The sequence below is a fragment of the Ursus arctos genome, unplaced genomic scaffold (assembly GCF_023065955.2).
Source record: "Ursus arctos isolate Adak ecotype North America unplaced genomic scaffold, UrsArc2.0 scaffold_23, whole genome shotgun sequence".
NCBI lineage: Eukaryota > Metazoa > Chordata > Mammalia > Carnivora > Ursidae > Ursus > Ursus arctos.
The window spans coordinates 31,486,510-31,513,249 of record NW_026622908.1 but is presented as its reverse complement, the minus strand read 5'-3'; the positions used below and the strand labels follow the sequence as shown (position 1 = coordinate 31,513,249).

General features: G+C 39.8%; 1 protein-coding gene across 25 annotated transcripts in view; it reads left to right on the top strand.

Moving 5' to 3' along the window:
• The window catches only part of AMBRA1 (autophagy and beclin 1 regulator 1), a 164,589-nt gene that overhangs the window by 4,125 nt on the left and 133,724 nt on the right, over positions 1-26,740 (top strand). For all 25 annotated transcript variants that reach the window (XM_044388992.3, XM_048213998.2, XM_026512015.4 and 22 more), the window contains exons 2-6: positions 23,164-23,417; positions 23,778-23,836; positions 24,340-24,523; positions 25,152-25,324; positions 26,250-26,316. In XM_044388992.3, coding sequence (XP_044244927.1) covers positions 23,283-23,417; positions 23,778-23,836; positions 24,340-24,523; positions 25,152-25,324; positions 26,250-26,316 — 618 coding nt within the window. In that variant the 5' untranslated portion in view covers positions 23,164-23,282. The remainder of the gene's footprint in view (positions 1-23,163; positions 23,418-23,777; positions 23,837-24,339; positions 24,524-25,151; positions 25,325-26,249; positions 26,317-26,740) is intronic.

The window sequence follows — 26,740 nt, the reverse complement described above, 5'->3', positions numbered from 1 at the left end:
TGAAAGACAAGTTTTAGGTGCTGCATGTTTATGAGGTGAGCCTGAGAATATTTACCCCCTCTCTTCCAGTTAGTCTTACCTGTGCATCTGTAGGTTAGTATCTTTTCCATCTTGTTCTCTGTCTCTTCTTGGGGTTGACAATCTCTACTTATCCACCCAAACTTTTTCCTTTCTTCTTTGAGTACTGTTCTTGTACTGTGTTGTTTCCTAAGGTACAGTATATTCCTCACAGACCTTTTGAAACTATTTCTTGATTGTGACTCTTTCCTTCCTCCCTCCCTCCCACCGTCCCTTCCTTCCTTTCAAAGATTTTATTTATTTATTTGAGAGAGAGAGAGAGCACAAGCACGGGAAGTGGCAGATGGAGTAGCAGGTTCCCCACTGAGCAGGGAGCCCAACACGGGGCTCGATCCCAGGACCCTGGGATCACGACTTGTGCCAAAGGCAGACACTTAACCCACTGAGCCACTCAGGTGCCCTGATTGTGACTCTTTTTCAACCCTTACCTTTTCAGACTTTTGTTCATCTAGCACATATTTATTGAATGCTCATTAGATGCTGGAATACAAAGGTAGACGTGAGTGTTCTTGCTCTTACCAAGTTTATTCCAGGGGGGAGCAGAGTTGACAAGGTACCTGATAAATATTGAAACTCAGGCTGTGTTCTGAAAGAAACAAATAGGGGCTGACAGAGAGATGGAGTGAGGAGGGCACTGGGTGTTCACGGGGATTAGAGTCTTCAGTTATGGCATCCTTATTCCCCTTAAAAAGTTGCAATCACCACATATCATGATTCAGTAGGTTAAGGTTTTCTTGCTGCCATCACAATGGAAGTCTTCATTTAAGATTGCTACATGTAGTATTTGTTACTTCTTGTATGGTGACACTGGGTTTGGCATAATAAAGGATGACTGTGACTTAGAAATGTGCAGCCTGCTTGCCTAATGAGTTTAATTTTTTACTTCTAATGTGACCTGAGTTTAATTGGTTCTCATTTATTAATTTTTTCCAAAATAAATGTTCTTTGAAAGTTGAGTTCAATGAATTTGAACATTGGATACATGCGTTCAGGTTTATTTGTATCAGGGACTGAGCTGAAGTTCTTGGCCTTATATGAGGGAAAGACTTAGAAGGAATGTCCTGAAATTGAGAGAGGGAATATGTAGGCTACTGCTGAGTATGTGCAAACAATAATACAATGTACAATATAATATATACAATACAATAATACAATCTTGTTTGGTACCTTTTTTCCAAGATATTACAAGTATTTTCTAGGTTTTTTTTTTTTTTTTTTTTTTTTTTTTTTACTATTGGAATTGTATTTCTATTCATAGAATCAAGTGAGGCAAATTTACCATTTCATGATTTCATCAATTGTTTATTTCTGCTTCCCAGGCTAGAATATATATTCATTCTTCTGTGAACCAAAATTACTTTGTCTTAGGTGTGTATGTTTATGATGTATTGAAACATTTGAAATTTTGCTGAGATGCACAGGATTAATATGCCTGCTTGATTTGTGGAGAGAATTGGAGTTGTTCAGTCTAGCTGACCAGTGAAAACAGGGTAGAAAAACATGTCCTCCCAGACTCTTGAATAACAGCCTAGTGGCACTGATTCTTGGAGTCAGGCAGTCTGAGTCCAAATCCCAGGGCCACTATTTACTAGCTCTGCAACTTGGGCAAGTTACTTAACCTCTCTGTGCCTTTCCTCATGTGTAGAATACCATACAGATGTGAGAATTGAATGAGTTAATATACTTAAAACATTTAGAACAGCAGATAGCGCTATATATGACAGCTGTTACCATTTTCAGTATTATTATTGTAGCACAATAAAGATTATATGTTCCCCAAAACAAGAACAAGCAATAGTGATGCTTAAATTGAAGTTTAGTGTCTTTAGAGAAAACTTGAATAGGGAATAAGAATTTAAAGCAGCATATTGTCCCTCCTTTCTCTCAACGTGCTTCAAATTAGAGGATGCATCTTTACTGGGAAAGAGAAACCTAGAAAGCAACCGTGTCTGAAAGAATTCCAAATAGAGAAATGGCAAAATTTTGAGGATTCTGTAATATGTGTGGTAAAACAGGCCAGAGCTATTTTAGGAACAGAGGAACATTTCTTTGCAAAACAGGTAGAAAAATTTTAGCATCTGAATTTTACCATCTATTTGAACTGTGATTGGTGCCTGAAGTATTTGGAAGAAGTTGACTTAAGGCACGGAAAAGAATGATATTTAGGGAAAAGTCAAAGCTACCACATCACCTTGGGTAAACTTCTGGAAGAGTGAACATATTTTATATATAGTGGTGAAAACTGGGAATCCAGTAGAGTTAGCTTTTTTATTGCTCTTGTCCCTATATGCCATTATAAATTGTGAGTGGCTTCAGTCTTTGCCTTAACTGTTTTTGTTTTCCTCTCTGAAGTCTCTGTAATATTCCTGCTCTGTCATTTTAAAAACCTATTTAGGGGCGCCTGGGTGGCTCAGTCGTTAAGTGTCTGCCTTCGGCTCAGGGTGTGATCCCGGGGTTCTGGGATCGAGCCCCACATCAGGCTTCTCCGCTGGGAGCCTGCTTCTTCCTCTCCCACTCCCCCTGCCTGTGTTCCCTCTCTCGCTGGCTCTCTCTCTGTCAAATAAATAAATAAAATCTTTAAAAAAAAAACTATTTAATGATTATAGTGGAGTCTTGTTTTTTTCATTCATCTATTCAATAAATGTTTATTGAATGTCCACCACTGTGGTGTTGTAGCTGCCATAGTAAGAGCTGATCAGAACCGGTGCTTATTGAAGTGCTTTGTGCCAGGTACTGTACCAAATGCTTTGTGTCATTGATTCTTTTTATTCTTAAAACAGTTTTATGGTGTAGGTACTTTTATTGTCCCCATTTCATAGACATGGAGGTTGTGGCACAGAGAGGTTAAGCAGTTTGCCCAAGGTCTTTGAGCTAGTTAGTGGCAGCACCAGGATTGGAATCCAAGCAGTCTGGCACCGTAGTCTCTTGCTCTTAATCCCTAAATTATATTGATTCTAAACTACTTTAAACAATTCTAAACTCTCTAAACTACTACCACTATACTAAGACTAGAGTGATAAAAATAGCCATTGTCCATGCCTTTATAGAGATTGTAGTCCAAAGGGGAGAGAAACCATAAATAAAAAATACACCAATAAGTGTATAATTGCGAAGTGTATCAAGCCCTATGATGGAAAAGTAAAAAAGAGATTATAGTAGGGAGCCTGAATTGTGTTGGAGCTTTGGGGAGGGTTTCTCTGAAGGAGTGATATTTAAGCAGAGATTAGAAGGATGAAAGGGGGAAGGCAGAGGGAATAGCATGTATGAAAGCCTTAAGGTGGGAAGGAATGCGGCACATTTGAGAAACTGAATGATTGGTGTGGCTGGAATACAGTGAGCAATACAGTGAGCAGTGGTGGGGGAGGAGAGGGGCATAGGGTGAGGATAGAGACATGGGCAGGACTGTGTTAAGGATTTTGGATTTTCTTCCTAAGTATAACTGGAAGCCTTGGAAGATTTTAAGTATGAGTGTTGTGACCTAATATATGATTTTTAAAAATTGCTCTGGCAACATTATGGAAAATAATAGAAAGTTGTGGAAAAAATTTTGGAAATTGTGGAAAATTTGGAAGAGAAGTGGGTGAAGTATGATAGTATGATGTTTTATTGTGGTCCAGGCAAAAGATGATCATGGCTTGGATTAGGCTCTAGGCAGTGGAGATGGAAGGAAGTAGAGTAAATAGACATTATTATTATTATTTTTAAGATTCAGTAGATAATTTAGAATTAGGACAGGCAGACTTAATGATGGATTGGATATGTGGGAGGAAGGAAGAGTCTAGTATGATTACCAAGTTTCTGGCATGAGCCTCTGGGTAGATGAAGTTGCCGTTTTTGAGATGGAAACATTTGAGAAGGAGCAGATTTTGACTAGAGTTGGGAAGTAGAATGAAGACCTCAACTTCAGTCATGCTGAATGTGAGCTGTCTGTTGAAAACATACAAGTGGAGACATCAAGCAAGGAGCCTTTGTGCGCTGCTGGAAGAGGCGCTGGCAGTAAATCTGGATGCTCTTGGTAGATAGGTGGTATTTACAGTCAAGGAAAATAGCCAAGATTACATAGAGGGAATGTATGTATAGACTAGCAGGAGGAGAGTGTTCCCGACCAAGCTCCAAGGAATTTGAGAGGAAATCTTAGGAACTGAGAGAGGAACGTGTTTCAAGAAGAAAGTGATTGCCTGTATTTTTTCGATTTAGCAACACAAAGATCATTCATGATCATAACAAGAGCAGTGTTGGAGGAATGTAGGGCCAGAAGCCACACTGAAGTGAATTTAAAAAATGGGAACCGAGGTGGGGGGGCACCTGGGTGGCTCAGTCTTTAAGCATCTGCTTTCGGCTCAGGGCGTGATCCCAGGGTCCTGGAATCGAGCCCTGCATCGGGCTCCCTGCTGTGCTGGGAGCCTGCTTCTTCCTCTCCCACTGCCCCTGCTTGTGTTCCCTCTCTCGCTGGCTGTTTCTCTCTCTGTCAAATAAATAAATAAAATCTTTAAAAAAAAAAAAAAGTGGGAAGGGAGGAAGTAGATAGAGATGGTCTCTATATTTTGGTAATTAGCATGTCTGTCTCCCCATAAGAAGTAATACTTTAAGAAGTAATATGACGATAGGAACAATACCTTTTTATTTTCTCCTTGGCAGCCTAGCATTGGTATATTGCCAGGAGGTTGGATTAAAGGAGAAAGAGGTTAAGGAATGAGGATAACTGCAAAATGGCAAAAGTAAAGATTCTTTATAGATGGTCTTTATATGTGGCCTTGGAATTTAAGGGTGTACATCCTTTTTAACTTTGCTATCATTAGCTTCTCTGTTTTCACCTCCCTACCTAATGCGTCTTTGTATTTTGGTATTACTGGCTTTTAAATTTCATTCCTTACCTTTATTTTTTCTTGTTGCTTTCCTGTGGCCATTGTTGCTATAGCTGATGTGCTTTGTATTTATCTCTCTATTCATTCACTTGTTTATTGGCTCTTACTGCCATATAGAGTACTGTATAACTGTGACTCTAGACTTTATTTTGATTTCTATTTTGTTTTTCACTTACATATTCTTTGCTTAGAGCCTAATAGGCTATACTGAGATAATATTAAACATTTTTGCTACCAGTCTACCTGGAATTTTATACAATGACTTTGCTGGGAAGGGCTAAGCATTTTGTGGGTATTGTCCCCATTAGTTCTTCTAGCATTCTTTTTTTTTTTTTTAATTTATTGAGGTAAAATTCACATAACACAAAATTAACCGTGTTATTTTTTAAATTTATTTTTATTATTTTTTAAAGATTTTATTTATTTATTTTAGAGAGAGCACACTCACTGACTAAGCCAGCCAGGCGCCCCACCAAAATTAACCATTTTAAAGTGAACAATTCAGTGATGTTTAGTACATTCACAGTGTTGTGAAACCACCACCTCTATCTAGTTACAAAACATTTTGATTATTCCAAAGTAAAACCTCTGCCCAGTTTATGCAGTTATTTTTTCATTTCCCTCCTTCCACCAGCCCTGGAAACCAGCAATCTGCATTCTGTATCTATGGATTGATCTATTCTAGCTATCATATAAATGTAATCGTAGGGGTGCCTGGGTGGCTCAGTGGTTAAGCATCAGCCTTTGGCTCAGGTCATGATCCCAGGGTCCTGGGATCAAGTCCCGCATCGGGCTCCCTGCTTTGCAAGCCTGCTTCTCCCTCTCCCTCTGCCTGCTGCTCCCCCTGCTGTGCTCTCTCTCTGTCAAATAAAAAAACAAACTCTTAAAAAAAATGGAATCATAACAGTACGTAACCTTTTGTGTATGTATATACCAATAATCTGTCATTTATTAATTGATGAACATGTGGACTCTTTCCACCTTTTGGATGTCATGAATAGAGCTACTGTAAACATGTATGAGTACTTGTTTTTGGTCGTTTTGGGTATCTGCATAGAAGTGCAATTGCAGGGCTATCTGGTAATGTATTATTGTTGTCATTCTTCCAAGACCATAGGATCAAGCCAACATCTGCTGCTTCCACAGAGTGTGTGATTTGAGAGTTGTTGGCTGGGCTTAGATTAAGATTGAGAATCTCTTTCCTTTATGTTTAACTTTTTGAGGAACTGAATTCTCCTAACATACTGGTTTTATTATTTGCATTTTACTGATGGGGTAATTGAGGTACAGCATCTGCATGGTCTTAACTTCCTATCTTCAGAGCAAGTCGGTGATGGAGCTGGGAATTTAAGACTCTTAATCATGTTCTTTGTCTAGCATGACCCATTTAAAGCCATGTTGCATTTACATGAAGCTTTTTAAAATGGGCTTCCTATATTTTATAATCTCTTGAAGGGATATTGTTCAGGTGGTATTAAGCAGATGTTCTTTTTCCATAGAAGACAAGAGGGAATATGTTTTAATTGCAGCAGAAGGGATATAGATTACAGATTAGAAAGAACTTCCTGACAAGATACTGGAATATTACCAAGGAAGGTTGTGAAATATCTTCTTCAAAGACTTAGTAACTGTCTTTCTAGGATGATTTAGGTGTGGGCTTGCTAAGAAATGAGGGAGGTGAGAAAGATGACTTGCTGAGGTTCCTGGTAACCCCAGGACATAGTTGTTTGATGGTTAATCAAAACAGTATCTTTGGCATTGTACTGAGTGTATTTTCATTTTCTTTATGAAGAAATAATCAATAGAGAGTAGGTAAATTGCTCAAGGTCTCCTGGTAAAATGGAAGATTAGCATTCTGAATCTTCTTGGCTCCGGGTTGAATGCTCAAGGTTGTGTTCTTTATCATGAACGAGTCTTTTCATGGCTGTGTGATGTATTATTGTTGTGATTCTTCCTAAACCATAGGGATCAAAGCCAACATCTGCAGCTTCCATAGAGTGTGTGATCTGAGAGTTGTTGGCTGGGTTTAGATTAGGACTGAGAATCTTTTCCTGTAAAAATTTGTTTGGTCTCCTGTTGTACATGTAGAAATGGGAACACATTATCAATAACAGACTAAGGTAATAGATTCTTAATAACTATTTAGGAAGGGCCGGGTTAAAATTGCTTAGGTGAAGGTGCATATCACATACGTGTATTTTTGTTGTGTAGTGCTTGGAGAAAAAGAAGCCCAGAAGATGGGCAAATGAACATTAGATTCTGTTGTAGAACATAAACATAAAAATAACTTATTAAATGCGGCATTAAGTTGCCAGTTTAAATGCTCAGCTCAGGGGTCCTTGGGTGGCTCAGTCAGTTGGGCATCTGCCTTCAGCTGGGGTTATGATCCCGGGGTCCTGGGATCGAGCCCCATATCGGGCTCCCTGCTCAGTGGGGAGCCTGCTTCTCTCTCTCCCTCTGCCCCTCCCTGCCCCTCTTGTGCTCTCTCTCAAATAAAAAAACAAAATTAAGAAAAACAAATAAATGCTCAGCTCAGGAAATGCCAAAGTTAAGGTACTGAGAACATTAATACATTCACCTGACACTCAGAGTTTACATTAGAGTACCTCATAAGGGATCTCTTGTCTATTATCAAAATCATGTTTTGAGGTCCATGGGTCATTGACTGACTGGGAAGCTAACCTGGGACGGGGTATTACCTTGGTAGGTAGGTAGGTTTAACGGATTTATTATTTTCATTTTAGTTGAGCTATAAGAACATTTACTTGTTCACTTCTCTGCTACCAAAAATAGCATTAGATATATTTATTGAGCTTTCTTGAATTGGCAACAACTATTACCTCTGTAGGATAAAAGAGAGGGGAGCCAACTTTTGAATACTTACCATGTACTGGGAATTTTGTATTTGTTCCTCCTTGTAATATTCATAACAAACCTATAAAGTGGGTGGTGATATCTCTGTTGTAAAGGACAGGAAAAAGTGAAACTTTTTCTTGCCAAAGGTTATACACATGGTGAATGGCAAAGCGGAGATGGAGAGTTAGAGTTTTCTGTTTTAAATTAGTGTTTTTCTTTTTTTATACTATCACTGCTTTTTAAAATTTGATTAATTTTTTTTAAAGTAGGCTTGGGCGCCTGATGGCTCTGTCAGTTGAGTGTCTGACTCTTGGTTTTGGCTCAGGTCATGATCTACCAGTCATGATCAGGCTCCACGCTCAGCCGGGAGTCTGCTTGAAGATTCTCTCCTTCTGCCCCTCCCCCTGCTTGCTCATGCACACCTGCCCACCCCATAAATAAATCTTTAATTAAAAAAAAAAAAAAGTAGGCTCCTTGCCCAACGTGGAACTTGAACTCACGACCCTGAGACCAAGAGTCGCATGTTCTATCAACTGAGTCACCAGGTGCCCCAAGTTAGTGTTTTTCAAACTGTGTTCTTTGGAGGTGCCTAAGGGGTGCCTGTGAGAGTCAGGAAGAGCTTTGGTTCTCCCACTGTGTTTAAACCAGAGTAGCTTAACTTCGATCTCTTAAATTTTAGTGTTTTCACGTAAGATTGCATTTGGAAAACGGGTATCTGCTTCTTAAAGAAAAGAAAGAAAACCTGGAAGACCACTGAGGAATCATGAAAGAAAATTAGTGAAAATAACCTGAAGATTGAAAAGATGGCTAAATTACATAGCTGCCAGTTAGGAAATTATGTCAAAATTTGAAGTGACTTGATGTCCCTGCCACATGCGCAGTGCAGTTATTCTGTCCTTGGGGAGTGTGGGATAGTGGGGAAAAGAGTGTGCACTCTAGAGTTGGAATTCTGGCTCAGCCCCTGGGGTAGCTGTGGGGTTCGGGATGCTTCTATAAACCTGGTGTGCACAAATATACAGTGGGGTGATAACACCTATCTTTCAAGAGTGGTTCTAAGGATCAGAAATAACATGCAAGGAAGCTAATGTGAGAGATTATCATTTGCTTTTGGATGGATAGCTGGATTCTTCAAACCCATAGCACTTTGTACTTCCTTGTGGGTAGTTCCTGCCACATTTTCAGTACGGAGGCTATATAGTTAAAGATACTGTGGTTGTAGACTCCTCACTAGATTGAAAGCTCTTCGAGGTTGGAGACCTATTCTGGTTTTTGTTTTGTTTTATTTAACCTCTCTGTCCCTGTCACCTATAATAGGGCTAGGCATATTGTATAGTTTCCCCAAAATATGCTAAATGGAAAAAAAAAAGTTGGCTCAGAGTCAGCAGACATATGTGGAAAATGGCATCTGCCTAAATACACGTGTTGAATTTATTGACTCGCTTCTGTTGGTGTGTGATAATGTAGAAGAACCTGATAAAGTGGGAAAAGCAGTTTTATAGCTTTGAACACCAATTTTATCATGTACTCACTGTTTAATCATGGGCAAGCAGTTTCACATTGAGCCAGGTTTTTGTCTGTAAAATGGGAGAGGAATAGAAGGGGGCTTTACTGATGGATTATATAAAACATTAGCATTCAGTAATAGTGGTAGTAGTTATTACAAAAATGGATGTCTTAAAAAATTATCAACAATACATTTTGCATTTCTCCTTGAAGGAGGAATATGTTTTCAGGAAGTTTGTTTGCTGTGTCTTGAGTATGTGGGAGAATTATCCCCTCTAGCAATTTTCTGCTGAAAAGAAATCTTTTAGCATTTCTTCCTCTCTGGGCCTACGGGATCTTCCATGGAGGAGGCATAGAGGGGGTTGCATTTGTGCAGTCTCTTTAGAATGCTACTTCTATATTGTACTCTCTTGTTCACTCTCACTAAATGTGGCTGACTCAGCTACTCTACATTAGCATGGTAAACATTTGTCAGATTTGTCCCGGTCAGAAAATATTCCATATCTGCCATTCTGCTTGGTGCTTAGAGATTTTTTTTTAAGCTCTCTCTGATACAGTGATAATAGGGGCAGTCGGTAGGTTGCAGGGTAATATGTAGTATACATAATCCCATTTTTTTTAAAGATTTTATTAATTTATTTGACAGAGAGAGATAGCCAGTGAGAGAGGGAACACAAGCAGGGGGAGTGGGAGAGGAAGATGCAAGCTCCCAGCGGAGAAGCCTGATGGCGCGGCTCGATCCCAGAACGCCGGGATCACGCCCTGAGCCGAAGGCAAACGCTTAACGACTGCGCCACCCAGGCGCCCCTTAATCCCATTTTGATACAGAAAAAACAAACAAACAAACCCTGCCAGTTGCCTATATGTTTATATAAGCAGTGAGTTTGCATAGTTAATCTCAGGAGGGTGGGAATGGGAGGGATCGGGAGGGAGATTGTGACCAGACTATCATTTTACCTGTTAAAAGGAGCACGTTACCTTTTTAATTTTTTAATTAACTTATTTATTTTTAGATTTTATTTATTATTTATTTGACAGAGCCATTGCATGAGAGAGCATGAGCAGGGGGGAGGGGCAGAGGAAGAGGGAGAAGCAGACTCTCTGCCGAGTGGGAAGCCCGATTTGGGACTCCATCTCAGGACCCTGGGATCATGACCTGAGCCGAAGGCAGACGCTTAACCGACTGAGCCCCCCCCTTTTAAACTTTTTAATTTGACATAATCGTAGATATACAGGCCATTATAAGAAATAATAGTGAGTGAGAGAGAGAGAGAAAGAGCATCATGTGTACCCTTTACCCAGCTTCCCCCAATGGTAACATCTTACGAAACCATAATACACTGTCACAACTGGGATATTGCCATTGATACAGTCAAGATACTGAACATGTCCATCACTACAAGGATCTCACCTGATGCCCTTTTATAGCCATGCCCACCCCCCAGATCACATGCGGTACACTTAACTCATTTACCTTGATTTCTGGTACTTTGCTCTAGAATCAAAACAATAACAATAATACTGTAGTTTTCCTTGTGTCTTTTATCTAATGATCTTCTCTCGCTATTATTTCTTACAACTGCATGTAGATCTCCAGTTATTTCAAAATAAAAAGTTTAATTTAAAATTATAAATATTAATTAACACAACACTCTCGGAGGCAAGTAATGGTTAGGTCTGGTGAAGTTAGTTCCTTTTATGGATAGGTAGGTTGAGGCACGGATGTCCTGGAATTTGCCTAAGGGTATAGCATGAGTCACTGTGTTCTGACTCAGATTCACTTGAATTTATTCATTTTCTCTCTCTTCTGAATCAACTGTTTATAATTATGATCTTCTAGATGTGAGGACACGAAAAGGAATTTTTTCTGTATCTGAGGTTTAATGCCTGTTCTATAGAAGCAGTGTGTATTGTGGCTAGAGCATGGACTTTGGCATCTGATCTAATTTTGAATCTTTCCTCCATGTGGGCAAATCATTTAACCTCTCTAAGCCTCAGTTTTGTGATTTGTGAATGGGGATAATGATAGCACCTATCTTCATAGTGTCATTGTGAGAAATAAACGAGATAAAGTATGGAAAAGTGGGTAGCACTGCCAGGTGTGTAGCAAATGTTCAATGAATGTTACATAAAAGTATTGCTTTAAATGTATGCTATATTCTGCCACTTGTGTTTATCAGCTGGCAATAATTCAATAAATATTGGGATTTTTCTGCCACATACTTACCAGGCTTTAAGATCACTGTTTACTTTTGGGATGTCTGCCTTCGGCTCAGGTCGTAATCCCAGGATCCTGGGATCAAGCCCAGTGTTGGGCTCCCTCCTTAGCGGGTTGTCTGCCCCCTCTCTCTGTCCTTTCCCCCGACTGTGTGCTCATTCTCACTCTCAAATAAATCAATAAAATCTTTTTTTTTTTTAAAGACCACTGTTTACTTTTGGGGTAAGGATACTTTCAAATTTAGTCATATATAATTACTTAAAAATAGGAAGTAATGTTGGATTATATTTATTACAATATTAATTTATATGAAAGTATTTGAAAATTTTTCCTGACTTATTCATATTTTCTCAGATTCATTCATAGAAAAATGGAAAGTGATTCTCAGCTATTGATTTCCTCCCTTAAATCTGCCCCCCAAAAAAGTTACTTTCCATATTTTTCTCCTAGTATATGAGTACTTGAAAGTATCCTCAATTTTTTTTTTATTTTTTAACTTTTTTTTTTTTTTAAGATTTTATTTATTTATTTGACAGAGATAGAGGCAGCCAGCGAGAGAGGGAACACAAGCAGGGGGAGTGGGAGAGGAAGAAGCAGGCTCATAGCGGAGGAGCCTGATGTGGGGCTCGATCCCATAACGCCGGGATCACGCCCTGAGCTGAAGGCAGACGCTTAACCGCTGTGCCACCCAGGCGCCCCTCCTCAATTTTTTTTTTAAAGATTAATTTATTTGAGAGAGAGAGAGAGAGAAGAAGTGCAGGGTGGGTGGGGAGGGACAAAGGGAAAGGGAGAGAGAATCCTCAAGCAGGCTCCTCACTGAGGGTGGGGCTTGATCCCAGGACCCTGAGATCATGACCTGAGCTGAAATCAGGAGCCAGCTGCCCAACCGCCCAACCAACTGAGCCACCCAGGTACCCTGAAAGTATCTTCAATTTTTAATTACAGAATCACATAAGCTTCTTGAGGGCAGGAATGTTCTTGTTCAGTATAGCATCCTCAGTGCCTAGAATAGTGCTGAGTACATAGTAGATGTTCAATAAATGTTTCTTGGCTATCATTACTTTTCTGTCCTTCTCCTCCCCTTAAGTGTTTTTTATTCAGAAAGTTGGGGAAATGGAATCCAGGTTCTACTCAAAGCTTAAAATGGCTAGGTTCTTAAATCCAGTGACTTATTTTGATTGGCTGAGAAATGTGATTGGCAAGATGGACGAGCAGCCGGACCTTTTAGCATAACAGCTCTACATTTAATAATTTGACTTCTTCTTTTCCTGAAGCCTTGAGGGAAATTTTTTCTTTCCCTATTCTAGTCAGCCAAGAACCTGACCTGGGCTGACTCTAACATTGGAGAACACTGAACACAGTATCTGCTGAGCCAGGGACTGGGAGTCAAGCTCTGTTCTGATACTATCTGAAGGAAAGCCTGAATTCAAATCCCGCTTTGGCTACCGACTCATTTTGCAAACCTAGATGCATTTCTTAACCTCTTCCAGGTTTTGTTTTTCTTAAATAATCTCATCTCAATAATCTCAGTAATCTCATCTGTTTTGGGCTTGTGAGGATTCTTGGGTTAATGTTCTCACAGCATTTTACAGTACTGTTGCTGTGGCTCCAGGGGTTTCCAGGAATACTGGGAGCAGTGTGTTACTCCTGGGAGGAGAGTTACAGTGTTCTTTTTCCCAAAGACTGTGCAGAAAACAGAAAGATGCCATCCTTCGTGATTTGAAATCGGCTCTACTTCAGCCTCCTGGTGTTGGTGGATGAAAGGTATGTTTTTGCCAAAGTCATTAGGCCTGTTTGCCTGGGGCAGCTGGGGTCAATTCCCAGTTCTAGAGTTAAGCTGTTTTTGCCTCTGTGAAATTTCTTCCATCAAAAGCTACTTTTTTTTTCTTTGCTTACTAATGGAAGATCTCTTGCCATTTTTGTGCATTTAAGGGTAGCCTTCTTGGCTTTTTGATTCTGTTGATAGCTTGGGACTTAAAAATTGAGCTTCAGTTTCTTCTTGGTTCTGTGGTTTCTTCTTTGCTCTTCCTTGTGTTTCCAGGGGTTCTCGTGTTCTCAGTGCACATCTTCCCCGGAATAGTTTGCAAATAAAACTTCATTTCTTTTTTCATTATCTTTCTGAGGTAAGTGGCAATAAGAAAGATTGTCAGTCTCAAATTTGGGACTTATGGCTTTCTGTTTCCAGGAGTGATCACACTTTGTGTTCGAGTACAAACTGCTGTGTTCCAGACATTAGGTTACATTGTTGTGAGTTACTTGAGGAAGCCCCAGTAAGCAAACTCTGTAGCAGAAAATCTAGTGTTTTTTCCTCCTCTTTATTGTAATAACGGTAATTAGAATTTAGTTTTGTGTCTTCAAAGCATTTCGTAAAGCTTGTTAGCCTATTCGTGAAAAATCCTGTAGAGGTATGTCCTTTTCTGAGTTATATGAAAAACATTGGGGGTGCTGGTGGATATGAGAACAAAAAAGAGGTCATATTGCTTGCTTATCTCTTGATAAACTTGGGCTGACCACCTTTGTACCAGGTACTCACTTCATTATTACCTCTTAGCCTGACTTTCTAGATGGAGACAATTGTATTTTGGAGTATTTGTAATTCTGAACATAAATGTTGTGCATATCTGCAGTAGGAATGCAGGTTCTAATTATTAGCATTTTATTTCTGGGCTTTTGGCTTTTTATAAAGGGTCTGTGTATAATTTTGATTGTATTGGTTTTGATTCTCTCAAGTTATTTGCTTCCAGTTTGTGAGGTGATTAATCAGAAGCACTCTCTGATTCTGCTTCGTGGCTCCTGTGATTTCCTTTGCACTGTCTCAGAACTGTGGGTGCCAGACTTCTTTGTGCATACTCCCATTTTTTGTGTACTGCCCTTATTGTTGGTTCTTAACTTGGCTTTTACTTCCAAAAGTAGTAAGTCTGCCTTGAATTTTTTGTAACCATTTCTTCTTTTTTTTTTTTTTTTTTTTTAAGATTTTATTTATTTATTCGACAGAGATAGAGACAGCCAGTGAGAAAGGGAACACAAGCAGGGGGAGCGGGAGAGGAAGAAGCAGGCTCATAGCTGAAGAGCCTGATGTGGGGCTCAATCCCATAACGCCGGGATCACGCCCTGAGCCGAAGGCAGGCGCTTAACCGCTATGCCACCCAGGCGCCCCTGTAACCATTTCTTCTAATATATTCCAAGGACATGATTCCTTTAAGGTACAAAAAGGGTGCTATTACTTTCAGTTTGTACATGGAGAAAAATGAAATTCAGCACCAGTGTGATTTGTAAAAGATTATGTAACAACTCAGTGGTAAAAATCAGTCATTGAAACTTCTTACCTCTTCATCTTATCTTTACCCATTAAATCATATCGCTTTTATATCTGGCACTTTGAAACCTGAAAGATATAGTATCTCATACTCCCATCCCTGCTCTCAGAATATCCATTGCTTTTGTACTTTGTTCTAAATATGCTGTCTTTCAAATATGAAGCTGCCAGGCCTGGAACTGACACATCATCCCTTCAGCCGCATTCTGTGGTCAAAATAAGTCACCAGGTCAGCCCGTATTCATGGGGTGAGAAATATGTTATCTCTTAGTGGGTGGGGCCGTACGGGAGGAAGGTAGGAAGGAATTGATGGCAGTTGTCTCCGGAGAGAATCTAGCACAGGATGGTAAACTAACTTGGAACTAACTCTGGCAGTGTAGGGAGGTCACTAGCACTGGCACCTGGATGAGAAAGGGTTGACATGAGACTATACGTGTAAGAGTCCCCTTCTTTTCTGAGATGTATTTATGTTGTAGTCCGTGTTTGACAAAAGAGTATGTACAGGTTTGACAGTATGCAGGATCACATCTTCTGCTGATTAAATTTTTCAAGATCTGTGTTCTCTCCTAGCAGCCAGACAGAAGTCAATGTACTGTGGCGTCTTATCTCTATTTCTTATTGAGAAGTAATTTTTCTTACTTCAATGGAGTTGGTAGTTTTGTAGGGTAAATACATAGTAGCTGAATTTTGTGATATACTCTCATATGGTACTTTATCAAATTCAATTATTTTTGGTCAAAGGGTTTATAGTCCTTTTTTCTCTCAAAAACTATGCATTGCTGTAAAGGAAGGAGTGAGAATTTTTTCATTTTTCCTAACTGTCATTCTTTCATTTCTTCTCCTTTGAGGAAATGAACATTACAAATATAAAGCAAGTGGATTTCCAGTTGATATTGTAAGACAGTGAAACATTTATTGAGGGCCTAATACATGTGAGGCTAGTAGATGACACAGAAGAGAGACCGAATAGGAGGTTGTATCTCAGGCACTATGGAGTTTTCTGTAGTAATTAAGTATCCAGATTCTGGAGCCAAACTGCCTGGGTTTGAATCCTGAATGCGCTACTGATTGTGTGACTTGTTCCCTGGGGACCTCATGAACCCTGTTGGAGGGGCCGTGAGGATTATAAATTAGTTACTTAATTTAAAGTGCTATGAACAGTGCCTGGGACGTGAAAAGCATTATGAAAGTGTTATATATTATTATTTTAAACATTACCTTGTGGCTTTTAAAAAATTTTTTTAAAGATGTCAATACTCAGATCTTTTATGTGAAATAGTTTGGAGACTGCTGCAGTGGATAGTTCCATTTTGCCTAGAAGAATTTGTATTTAATTTATCTGATGGTTTACAGGACTTCACGGCCTAAAATTTTTTATTTTTCTGACTGTTACTTTAATTTTAATCCTTCATTACAGAATGAAATTATTCTAGTACAAGCATTTGATTTCTAGAATAGGGAGTACTTTTCATTTGGTCAATCTTTTAATCCTCACGGCAACCCTATTATATATATACCATCAGTGGTCACATTTTATAGATGAGGAAACTGAAATGTATGGAGGTTAGGTAACTCTTCCAAGAAACCAAGAAACCTTCTTTTACCAAGAAAATGACAGAGCTGGGATTCATTCGGCCAGTCTGATTTCAGGGCCCATATACCACTATACTATGTTATCTCTTATCTAGAAATTAATGGATAGAAAAATATTTCTCTACCTAGATTTAACCACAGTTATCACTTTGGCATATTCTGGGATATCTTTTAGAAGTCCATACACAGCACATACACAATTCAGGTAATAGTTGATATTTTCCTGCTTCCAGGTGTGTTTGCCTTCAGAATGTGTTCCCTGTGTCTACCTGTTCTAGATTTGTGTTGCTTTGCTCCAAATTCTTTGCCCACCTCTAATCTCAGTCTTGTCTAGGAGTCAGGCAAGAGCTACATGGAGGCAGGTCTGGTCACTCACTGTGGTGCTCACATTTTGGACTTAGCTCTTATATAGTATTATTTGAAGTGTCTTAAAATGTTTTGTAAAAAGTCCTATTAATGAAAATAAAGCTGCCAATTGTAGAAAACTGTGTGTATTTCCACCCACATGGAGTTTCTAAAGAGTACTGGGCTACTTTTAGGCCTCTAATTAAAGGCTTGACATTCTGTCGCTAATTTTCCAGTTGTTGAGAGAGCTTTACTTATGCAAGTAATCCTACTAGATTTAGTATTTAAAGAACTATTTTTTTCTTTTAAAGAATTAACCTTGGTATGAATCCTCTATGTTATGGAATATATGTTAGTATTACATAATTGCTCTGACTCTTAGACTTCCTGCATGGTTAATGCAGTGGAGAGAGATGCAGTTACTCAAAGAAATGAGGTGATTGTACTCCGTTTTAACAGTCCCTTCCAGATCTGATAGTTTTCTGAGTCACACCCCTGGAATGCTACTGGAAGGGAAGATTTGGGATCTGAATTATTAGCCAGGTTGCAGATACAGTTCTGAGTTGTTGGTTCTGTTTTGTATTTTTTTTTTTAATATTTTTTAAATTTATTTGTCAAAGAGAGAGAGAGAGAGAAAACAAGCAGGAGAGCAGCAGGCAGAAGGAGAAGTAGGCTCCTCGCTGAGCGAGGAGCCCGATGTGGGACTCGATCCCAGGACCCTGGGATCACGACCTGAGTTGAAGGCAGACTTTTTTTTTTTTTTTAATGATTTTTTATTATGTTAGTCACCATACAGTACATCCCCGGTTTCCGATGTAAAGTTCGATGATTCATTAGTTGCGTATAACACGCAGTGCACCATGCAAAACATGCCCTCCTTACTACCCATCACCGGTCTATCCCATTCCCCCATCCCCCCCCCTGAGGTCCTCAGTTTGTTTCTCATAGTCCATAGTCTCTATGTTTCATTCCCCCGAAGGCAGACTTTTAACCACCCAGGTGTCCCTCTTCGTTCTGCTTTTTAATTCACTTTACTTGAGAGGTAGCTCAGATCTCATTTTATTATTATTATTATTTAGAGAGGGAGAGAAAGAGAGAGAGGGAGGGAGAAAGAGGGGGGAGAGGCAGAGGGGGAGAGAGAGAGAGGAAGAGAGAATCTTAAGCAGGCTCCACAGCCAGCGCAGAGCCCAATTCAGGGCTCGATCTCACAACCAGTGAGATCATGACCTGAGCCTGAATCAAGAGTCGGATGCTTAACTGACTGAGCCACCTAGGTGCCCCTCATTTAATTATTTTTGCCACAGAGATATACTTTATTTTCCTGAGTACTTTTTACTTTGTTGTCCGGTAATAGCCTTTGAAATGTTTCTTAGAAAAATCTGCTACTCTTGGGAATTGTTAGCATCTTGTGTCTCTGGGGTTTTAGTTGGCTGTATTGTTTGGTGAGGGAGACCATAGTGAACCCCAAAGAGGATTCAGTACTAATGACAACAGTAACAGCTATGATGTTGACACTCTACCACTCTTTCCCTATTGGAGCTTCACAGCGTCCTGATAAATAGATACTGCTGTTCCTGTTTTACAAAGAGGGAAACTAAGTCTCAAAGAAGTTAATAACTTGCCTGAAGTCCTCCAGGGAGAAGGTAGAGTAAAAAGGTCCTAGCATTAGAGGATCAAATTGCTAGGGGAAGCTGTAAATCTAACTTTTAGTTCCCACTGGGTTGTGGCATACTCCATAGGTGATTTTTATTAGTAGCTGTTAAATACACTTATGTCCTAGAATGAAGAAGAGAAAGACTTTAAAGGTGGTTTATCTTCCCATCTTTTTATCAGTCATGTTGGGGGCGTGGAACGTGTGGAAAGGGGCATTTGTTTTATGTACACATCTCAGTTGTGTCCTTCCGGTTCTCCTTGCATAAGGCTTTTGGTGACCGAGAATTGATTCTGGGGACTGTGTAATGGCATCACGAAGACTATTCTTGGCACCCTTTGTCTCAGTCTGCTTTAAGGGACAGATTGGGAAACTTGTTTCTTCCTCCTTTTTAAAAAGAGGAATGAAAAACACACTTGACTGGCACTTCCTCCTCAGCAACGGGCCTGTCTGACTTCAGTCTGATTTAGCTCCTTTTGTTCCTTATAGAGAACAAAGTAAAATCTCTTCTCAGGTAGCTGTGAGGAGTGTAAGTCCCTTATCCTTTCAAAGAAACAGAGCAAATATTTTTCTTCAGACAAAAGAGAGACTGTGCGATTGTTTTAGGCCCCTTTGACTTCCTGGTATCAGTCCAGTTTTCTCATTTGAACTTTTAGTGTGTTTAGGTCCTTGGGAATTGATGGACAGACTCTTCGGTAAGCCTGAGCTTGAGGTTTTTAGTTTTCTTGATAACTGAATCTTGGAACAGCTCTTTCCTCTTCCAATTCCTTTAGGAACTTTAGGTTGTGTCATAGTTTTCTGAATCATACGATGTTTGTGACCAATATTTCCTTCCTCTTGAGTTAGGTCAGGTCAGATTTTGTTTGTACTGCTGCTGTTTTCACTGTATGTTATAAGATTATAAATGGTTTAAATGTATTTCTGTGAAAGTACTCTTATGTCACACTCTTAAGACAAGCGACCCTCAAAACTCATTTTTTCTGAACTTCTCTGTATTAGGTAAAATAATTATGGGCTCAAAAAACAAATAAGACTCAATAAAGGGTTAAAGTGAACTCATGGGAACTGTATTTCTGGCACCTTCCTGGTTAGTAATTATTCAGCTGTGTGGCAGTTTCACTTCCAGACTTTTGGTGCTAAATCATGAATTGTCAGGGTCACCAAGTAGATTATTTCTTTCTAGTTATTTTGTCCTTAGTTTCTTCAGGTAGGCCTAGAGCATGTTGACATTTTCAGTGTGTACATATTTATTCCGTGCACTAATGAGGGATGAGAGCAGTACCATGAGGATACAGACCAGAGTTTGTTCCTTTGTCACTCCTTAGGGAACTTTGCTGTATGTGTCTAGGAACTTGGAATTGTGTCTTTCTGTAGAATTTTTCTGACTTTCTGCATTTTAATATGCCAGGGAGAAAACTCTTTTCAGCACAGGCTATAAATATTTTTCCTTCTGTCTGTATTTGGATACATCTAGTTGTGTACTTTTCAGATTGCAGCCATTTGTGAAATGTAAAGAGCCCATTGTTTCACTTTTTACAGTAAGCATTTATTACTTTTTAAATTAAAAAAGTGAAAAGAACACTGCCTTTTCTAATTATTAAATCCCTTATAGTCCTACCACCTAAAGACAACCATGGTTAATATTTATATTTCTTTTGTATCATTATTTTCTATATATATATATATATTTACAAAATTGGGATCATACTGTATATGTAATTTTGTATTTTGTTTTTTTCACTTAACAGGTATTTTTTTCACATCATTAAATTTTTAAAATAAATTTTGAATAGGTAATACATTTCAAAAATAAAAATGATACAAAATATTGAGAAGTCTTGCTTCCATCTTTGTCTCCATTCATCTTGTCCCTTCAGTCCCTAATGAATGACCATTTAATTTCTTCTCTTAGCCAAAAGGTAGCATTACTGTACATAGTGTTCTGTACCTTGCTTTTCCCCTCTCTTCATAATATTTTATCTTGGAGATCTCTTGTTATCAGTACCCAGAGACTCTTCCTTACCATAGATTAGTCATCTAGTCCCCCCCCTTTTTTAAAGATTTTATTTATTTATTTGACAGAAGAGAGAGAGACAGCCAGCTAGAGAGGGAACACAAGCAGGGGGAGTGGGAGAGGAAGAAGCAGGCTCCCAGCAGAGGAGCCCGATGTGGTGCTCGATCAGACCCTGAGCCGAAGGCAGACGCTTAACGACTGAGCCACCCAGGCACCCCGTCTAGTCCCCCTTTTACATAGACACTTGGGTTGTCCCCAGTTTTTGCTGTTACAAGCAATAAGACAGAAGTAGTAATTAAAGGGGGAAAAACCCCACTTACTCTGTTTCAGTTTGTAGGGCAAAGTTCTTTCCAAAGGAATGCCAGCTAATAAATGTAGAAGTAATGATGGCATTGGAAAATCAACATTTTTTCATTTTTAAATGACATAATTCAAGAAGGAACCATCAGTGACTGCTAAACTATTAAAAAGTTGAGAAGAAGCAGGATATTCACATGATGCCAAATATTAGCCACAGATTGCTAATCATAAAGGGGGGGCTATACCTTTATAAAGAGAGCTCTTTCAACTATAAACTCAACCAAGTAGTCATATTTTGCCAACTGATCACATAATTTACCAAGTCCCACTAAGTGGGACAGCCTGAGAACACGTGCCACCTGCTGTGCTACATCGTGAGGTACATACATAGCATCACCTGTGAGGCATTCTTGCTGGAAACACTCGACCTAAATCTAATCAGTGTTTTAGACCTAACCTTCTGTTTATAGGAAATGTAAGGGATAGAGAGGTGAGCTAAATGGCACTGTGAAGAAACAAACAGACAAAACTAAGATGTAAGTCATTCTCAAGTCACCTGTCCTGGGCTTTAAAAAAGCTTGTGTTGGGGCGCCTGGGTGACTCTTGAGTTCGGCTCAGGTCATGATCTTAGGGTCGTGAGATCGAGCCTTGTGCGTTGGGCTCTAAGATGAGGGTGGGCCTGCTTAAGATTCTCTTTCTCTTGGGGTGCCTAGGTGGCTTAGTCGTTGCGCATCTGCCTTCGGGTCAGGTCATGATATCTCGGTCCTGCAATCGAGCCCCGTATTGGGCTCCCTGCTCAGCGGGGAGCCTGTTTCTTCCTTTGCCTTCTGCTCCCCCTACTTGTGCTCTCTCTGTCAAATAAATAAATAAAATCTTAAAAAAAAAAAAAAAGATTCTCTCTCTTCCCCCTGCCACTCCCCCTCTTTAAAAAAAAAAAAAAAAGGTAAAACCAACCAAAGCAAAACTTGGAGGCCATTCTAGGGTAAAAGAGACTAAAGAGACACGACTGACATCCACATTCATTGCTTGAGTTTTGGTTGGATTCTGTTTTGTTTTTGTTTTTTTTTAAGCCAACTATTAAAGACATTTTTTAGACGGTTGGGGACATTTGAATGAGGACTGAGTATTAGATGATAATCAGTGCACTTACTGGTATTGTGGTTATGAAGTCAAATGTCCTTATTCCTAGCAGATGCACAGTGAGGTATATAGGGTTAAAGCATCTTGAAGCCTGATGAAATGTTCAGAAAAAAATGAAACACAACACAAATGTAGTGTTCTTAGAGCTAGATAAAGCAAATGTGACAAAATATTAACAATTCGTGAGTCTAAGTGGTGAATAGTATGTTTATTGTACTGTTTTTTCAACTTTTCTGCACATTTGAAATTTTTCATAACAGTTAAAGAAACAGTGCTATAGTGAATAACGTTTTACATGTATTTTTCTGAAATGCCGTTTTATGGGTTGCATATTCCATTGTATAGAGGAACCACAATTCTTTAATTGTTGCACGTGTGTATATTTTGCTGCTAGTTGACATTTTAGTTGATTTTTTATTTTGTGATAGTTCTATGCCCTTATGGCTTGTGGTGGATGAGAAAAGGGAACTTAATTCTTTTTCTTCTCTTTCATCCTCTCTGCTGCTCTGGAACTTTAGTGGAGAAGAGAAAGAGAGAGTGAGAAAGATACCCCAAAGTAGTCCTTATGCACGTGCTTTTAGGTAGGAGATAGAGTTGAAGCTACTGCATAAGAACCAGACTTTGGGGCGCCTGGGTGTAGCTCAGTCGGTTAAGCATCCGACTCTTGGTTTCGGTGCAGGTCATTATATCAGGGTTGTGAGAGAGAGCCCTGCATCGGACTCCACGCTAGGCATGGAGTCTGCTTAAGATTCTCTCTCTCCCTCTTCCTCTCTCCCACCACCCCTAAAAAAAAAAAAAAAGAACTAGAACTCAAGTTACAGCCTTTTAAAATCGGTTACCTTTTCTTTGGCTTAGAGGCTGCCCAATTGATAAGGAGGGGACTGGTGGCTAGGGAGGCAGTGTGGTGCAGAAGGGAGGGCAGGTGCTGTGTTGTCTTTTGTTTTTGACAGGTTTTTAGACCTTTTTATTAGTAACAGAAGTTCTTCCTGCCTGATAAAATAAGAGTAACTGCTTTAGAGAATGTTATATTCTTTAGATAAAAGGCTGAGCTACTTTTAGGGATGAGATGTTTTTGTTACCATATATGTTAACTACAATTTAAAAAAAAAACTTGAAAAAGGGTGAAATAGTTTTGGAAGAAAAGTTCTGGGGGAAGGGTCCTTCCTGAGAGAGTGTCATTAAATATGAAAAAAATACTTACCTCTTTGAGCTAGAATCATATTTGCAGTGGGAAGTTTCTCTGATTGCAGGAGATGTTCTTTGACTTTAACGTCCATCCTTTAGATTTCCATGAAGACAACTTACAAGGACCTGAATGGCCTCATTTTAGCTGCTTCAGCTTGTGGAGCTATTGCTCGCTCCTTCCCTTCCTGTGCCTGGTGTGACAGTGGCTACTGAGCGCCATGAAGGTTGTTCCAGAGAAGAATGCTGTCCGGATCCTCTGGGGGCGAGAACGGGGCACTCGGGCCTTTGGAGCTCAGCGGCTTCTGCAGGAGCTAGTGGAAGATAAAACTCGATGGATGAAATGGGAGGGCAAGGTAGGAAAAACAGATATTTTTGACATTGGATTTATAAGGGTGACAGCAGAATGGGGTTTTAGAATGGGCTAATTATGTATAGTTGGGATATAATTTATTTTGTGTGAGAGAATTGATTAACTTAATGGAGTTTTAAAAATAAATTTGGAAGAATTTATGGGCTAGAAATATCTTTTCCCTTTAGAGCTAGGCATTTTTCTTAAAGGTAATTTGGATTTCTTTCAACTTGTGGCTTGATCATTGTCTCCAGTTTTTCACCTTATACCGAATACTAATCTACAGTGGCTTGTGTGCTTTTGAGATAGAGTGGGCCATAGTTTATAAATAATGTATTTTAACTTTTTTTGGTTTGTTTTTCAGAGAGTAGAACTGCCAGATAGTCCACGCTCTACCTTCTTACTGGCCTTCAGCCCAGACAGGTACCTAGTGTTTATCTATAACTTCAGACTTGCTACAGCATTGCTTTCTGTATATTTGGCCTAGCTCTGTAACATCCCTAAGGGCCCTTTGAAGCTTTGCATGGACAGAGCTTTGCCAGTGTATCAGAAGGGGAAAGAAAGTAGATGAGCAGTGCTAGCCATAGAAATAATGGGAATAAGCAAAGAAAACAATGGACCTTGAGCATTGAAATTTGGAAAGTTTCTCAGTTACAATCCTTTGCCAGTGTGATATAGGCCACTGATGGCATGATAATTTTTCCAGCTGGAAAAAAATAGTCTCTAAGGGGGATGTGTGTCATTTGGGGACGGTGTGGAGAAGCCAAAGCTTTTAAAGATCAGAATACTTCTGTTGTTTGTAATGCCTAAGGTTTAGTTTTTCCACGCTGGGGTGGGGAATACTTGAAAGACAATTATCCAGAACTGATAAAGTTTGTTACCCTCCTACATGCTTCAGATTCATTTCCTACTCTTTGATTCCCTAGGACTCTGTTGGCCTCCACCCACGTGAACCATAATATCTATATTACGGAGGTGAAGACTGGCAAGTGTGTTCATTCCTTGATCGGACACCGCCGTACTCCGTGGTGTGTCACTTTTCATCCCACCATCTCAGGCCTTATTGCTTCTGGCTGCCTAGATGGGGAGGTCAGGATTTGGGATTTGCATGTAAGTATTTCTATTTCTTTGGTTCTAAGTGCAGAGAGTTGTTTACCAGTGAGTTCTTAACTGGACGAGAGACTAGCCAGGTTCTTAGGACTACATCTGGGTTAAGTGGTAGTCATTGCCTGCTTAAATAATGGGAAATCTAGTCCATATTCCTCCGTTCTAAGATGAACACCCTATTTAACTATTCTTCCATCTGCCCATTGTGATGTAGTACAGGAGGTTCTAAAATATGTTCAGGATAGGTGCCTTTTTTTTAGAGCAAGGATTGTACTATATTCTGATCATGATTGCCAAAGCAATATGCTTCTTGTCCTGAAAACTTGCTAGTGGGTTGTTGTGCACCATGTCATGCACCAAGCTTGCGTTTTCACAGGCTTCAGAAGCAGGAACTATGTGGATGCTCATTGCTTTGGATTGTAGGTGACTTGGAGAACTGAGCTGACAGTAACAATTTTCTGATAAATTGGTGACATTGCCAGATCACTGATTTTCTACATTTTACAGTGGACATATTTAAAGTAGGCCCTATAAGTGGTCATTTTACCTTAAATGGTCCTTTCTTGAAATTGACATCCCAGTCTGCTGCCAGTTTGTAACCTGAGAATATTTGGGATTGGTTCATTTATAGGGTGGCAGTGAAAGCTGGTTCACAGACAGCAACAATGCCATTGCTTCTCTGGCTTTCCACCCTACGGCTCAGCTCCTGTTGATTGCCACGGCCAACGAGATCCACTTCTGGGATTGGAGTCGGCGGGAGCCCTTTGCTGTGGTGAAGACAGCTAGCGAGATGGAACGGGTCCGGTGAGTGCTCTGTCCACCAGCGATGTCTGGCACAGGACTAACATGGCAGAGAACGTTTACATTTGCTGTCACATCAGGAAGCAGTTTGTCATACCTGTCCAGAGCAGGTGGTTATCTGTACAGCTCCTCCTGCTTTTTAAGCTGCTGGCCAATCAGTAGTTCATTTTAGCTGTTTCTGATTGGTCTCATCTTCTGGTCTCTGTAGACCAGGGTTTTTAGAATGTCTTTTAGGTTCAAGGCTATCTGGGTTTGGGGTAGGGCCCTTTTTTGGGAAACCTGAAAGGTGTTCAGGTGGAGACTAACTTGGTGGGTAGTTGCTAACATCAGTTATTTGTGTTTATCAAACTGGAAAATAGATATGTGAGTATATATCATATCTGCTAATTGATATTTAGCCCTCAAGATCAAAACACACATTGCCTGAATTAAAGTTGATGCATTGGTTTTCTTTGGTTCTCTTGGTATTGCAGTTGGTTATAAGAAAATTTTCTAGTCTCAGCCATGTCACTTGATGCCGAGACTGTTCATTGTCTCCAGAACTCCTGCTTCTTGCCAGTGTAGTTGCTTTGTGAGGGAAGAACTAACCCTGTGGCAGGGTATGGGAGTGTGCTATGCTTTACTGTTGGGATAGGCTCTTCGGTATGAGCAAGCGTGTGTTTAATGTAGCTGCTCCTTGGGACGGAAGCCTGGGTGCTGTTTGAAATTATTTTTGTAATACATATTCCCTTCTTCTGGCAAGTGTGAGGAGGTAACAAGAAGTATTGAGCCCTATTTAATCTCTTCAAAAGTTTTAAAAGTTTCTAGCATGGAATGGATACCTGGGTAATTCCACAGTTATCAGTAGTGATTACTATACATTTGAACACAGGCTTCCTCTTCTCAATTAACATCTGTGCATGTCTGTCTTTCTCTTTTGTGTTTTCAGTCTGGTGAGATTTGATCCTCTTGGACACTACTTACTCACAGCCATTGTTAACCCCTCTAATCAGCAGGTAAGTTAGTCAGCAGTTCCAACTCCATCTAAACTGGGAGTTGTTTTCTGAACTAGTGCTCCAATTCTGATTATATTGGACTTGTAATTTGTAATGCCCAAGTGTTTCTTTTCCAGTTGAGATTGAAAACTAGCTTCAGACTGAGTATTCAAAGTGCTAGCCATAGTCTTGACAGGGGGGTCAATTCCGAAACCCCCAAGGGGATCACCTTATTAGAAGTAAGCAGGCTGGGGGCGCCTGGGTGGCACAGTCGTTAAGCGTCTGCCTTTGGCTCAGGGTGTGATCCCAGCGTTCTGGGATCAAGCCCCACATCAGGTTCCTCCACTAGGAGCCTGCTTCTTCCTCTCCCTCTCCCCTGCTGTGTTCCCTCTCTTGCTGGCTGTCTCTGTCTCTGTCAAGTAAATAAATAAAATCTAAAAAAAAA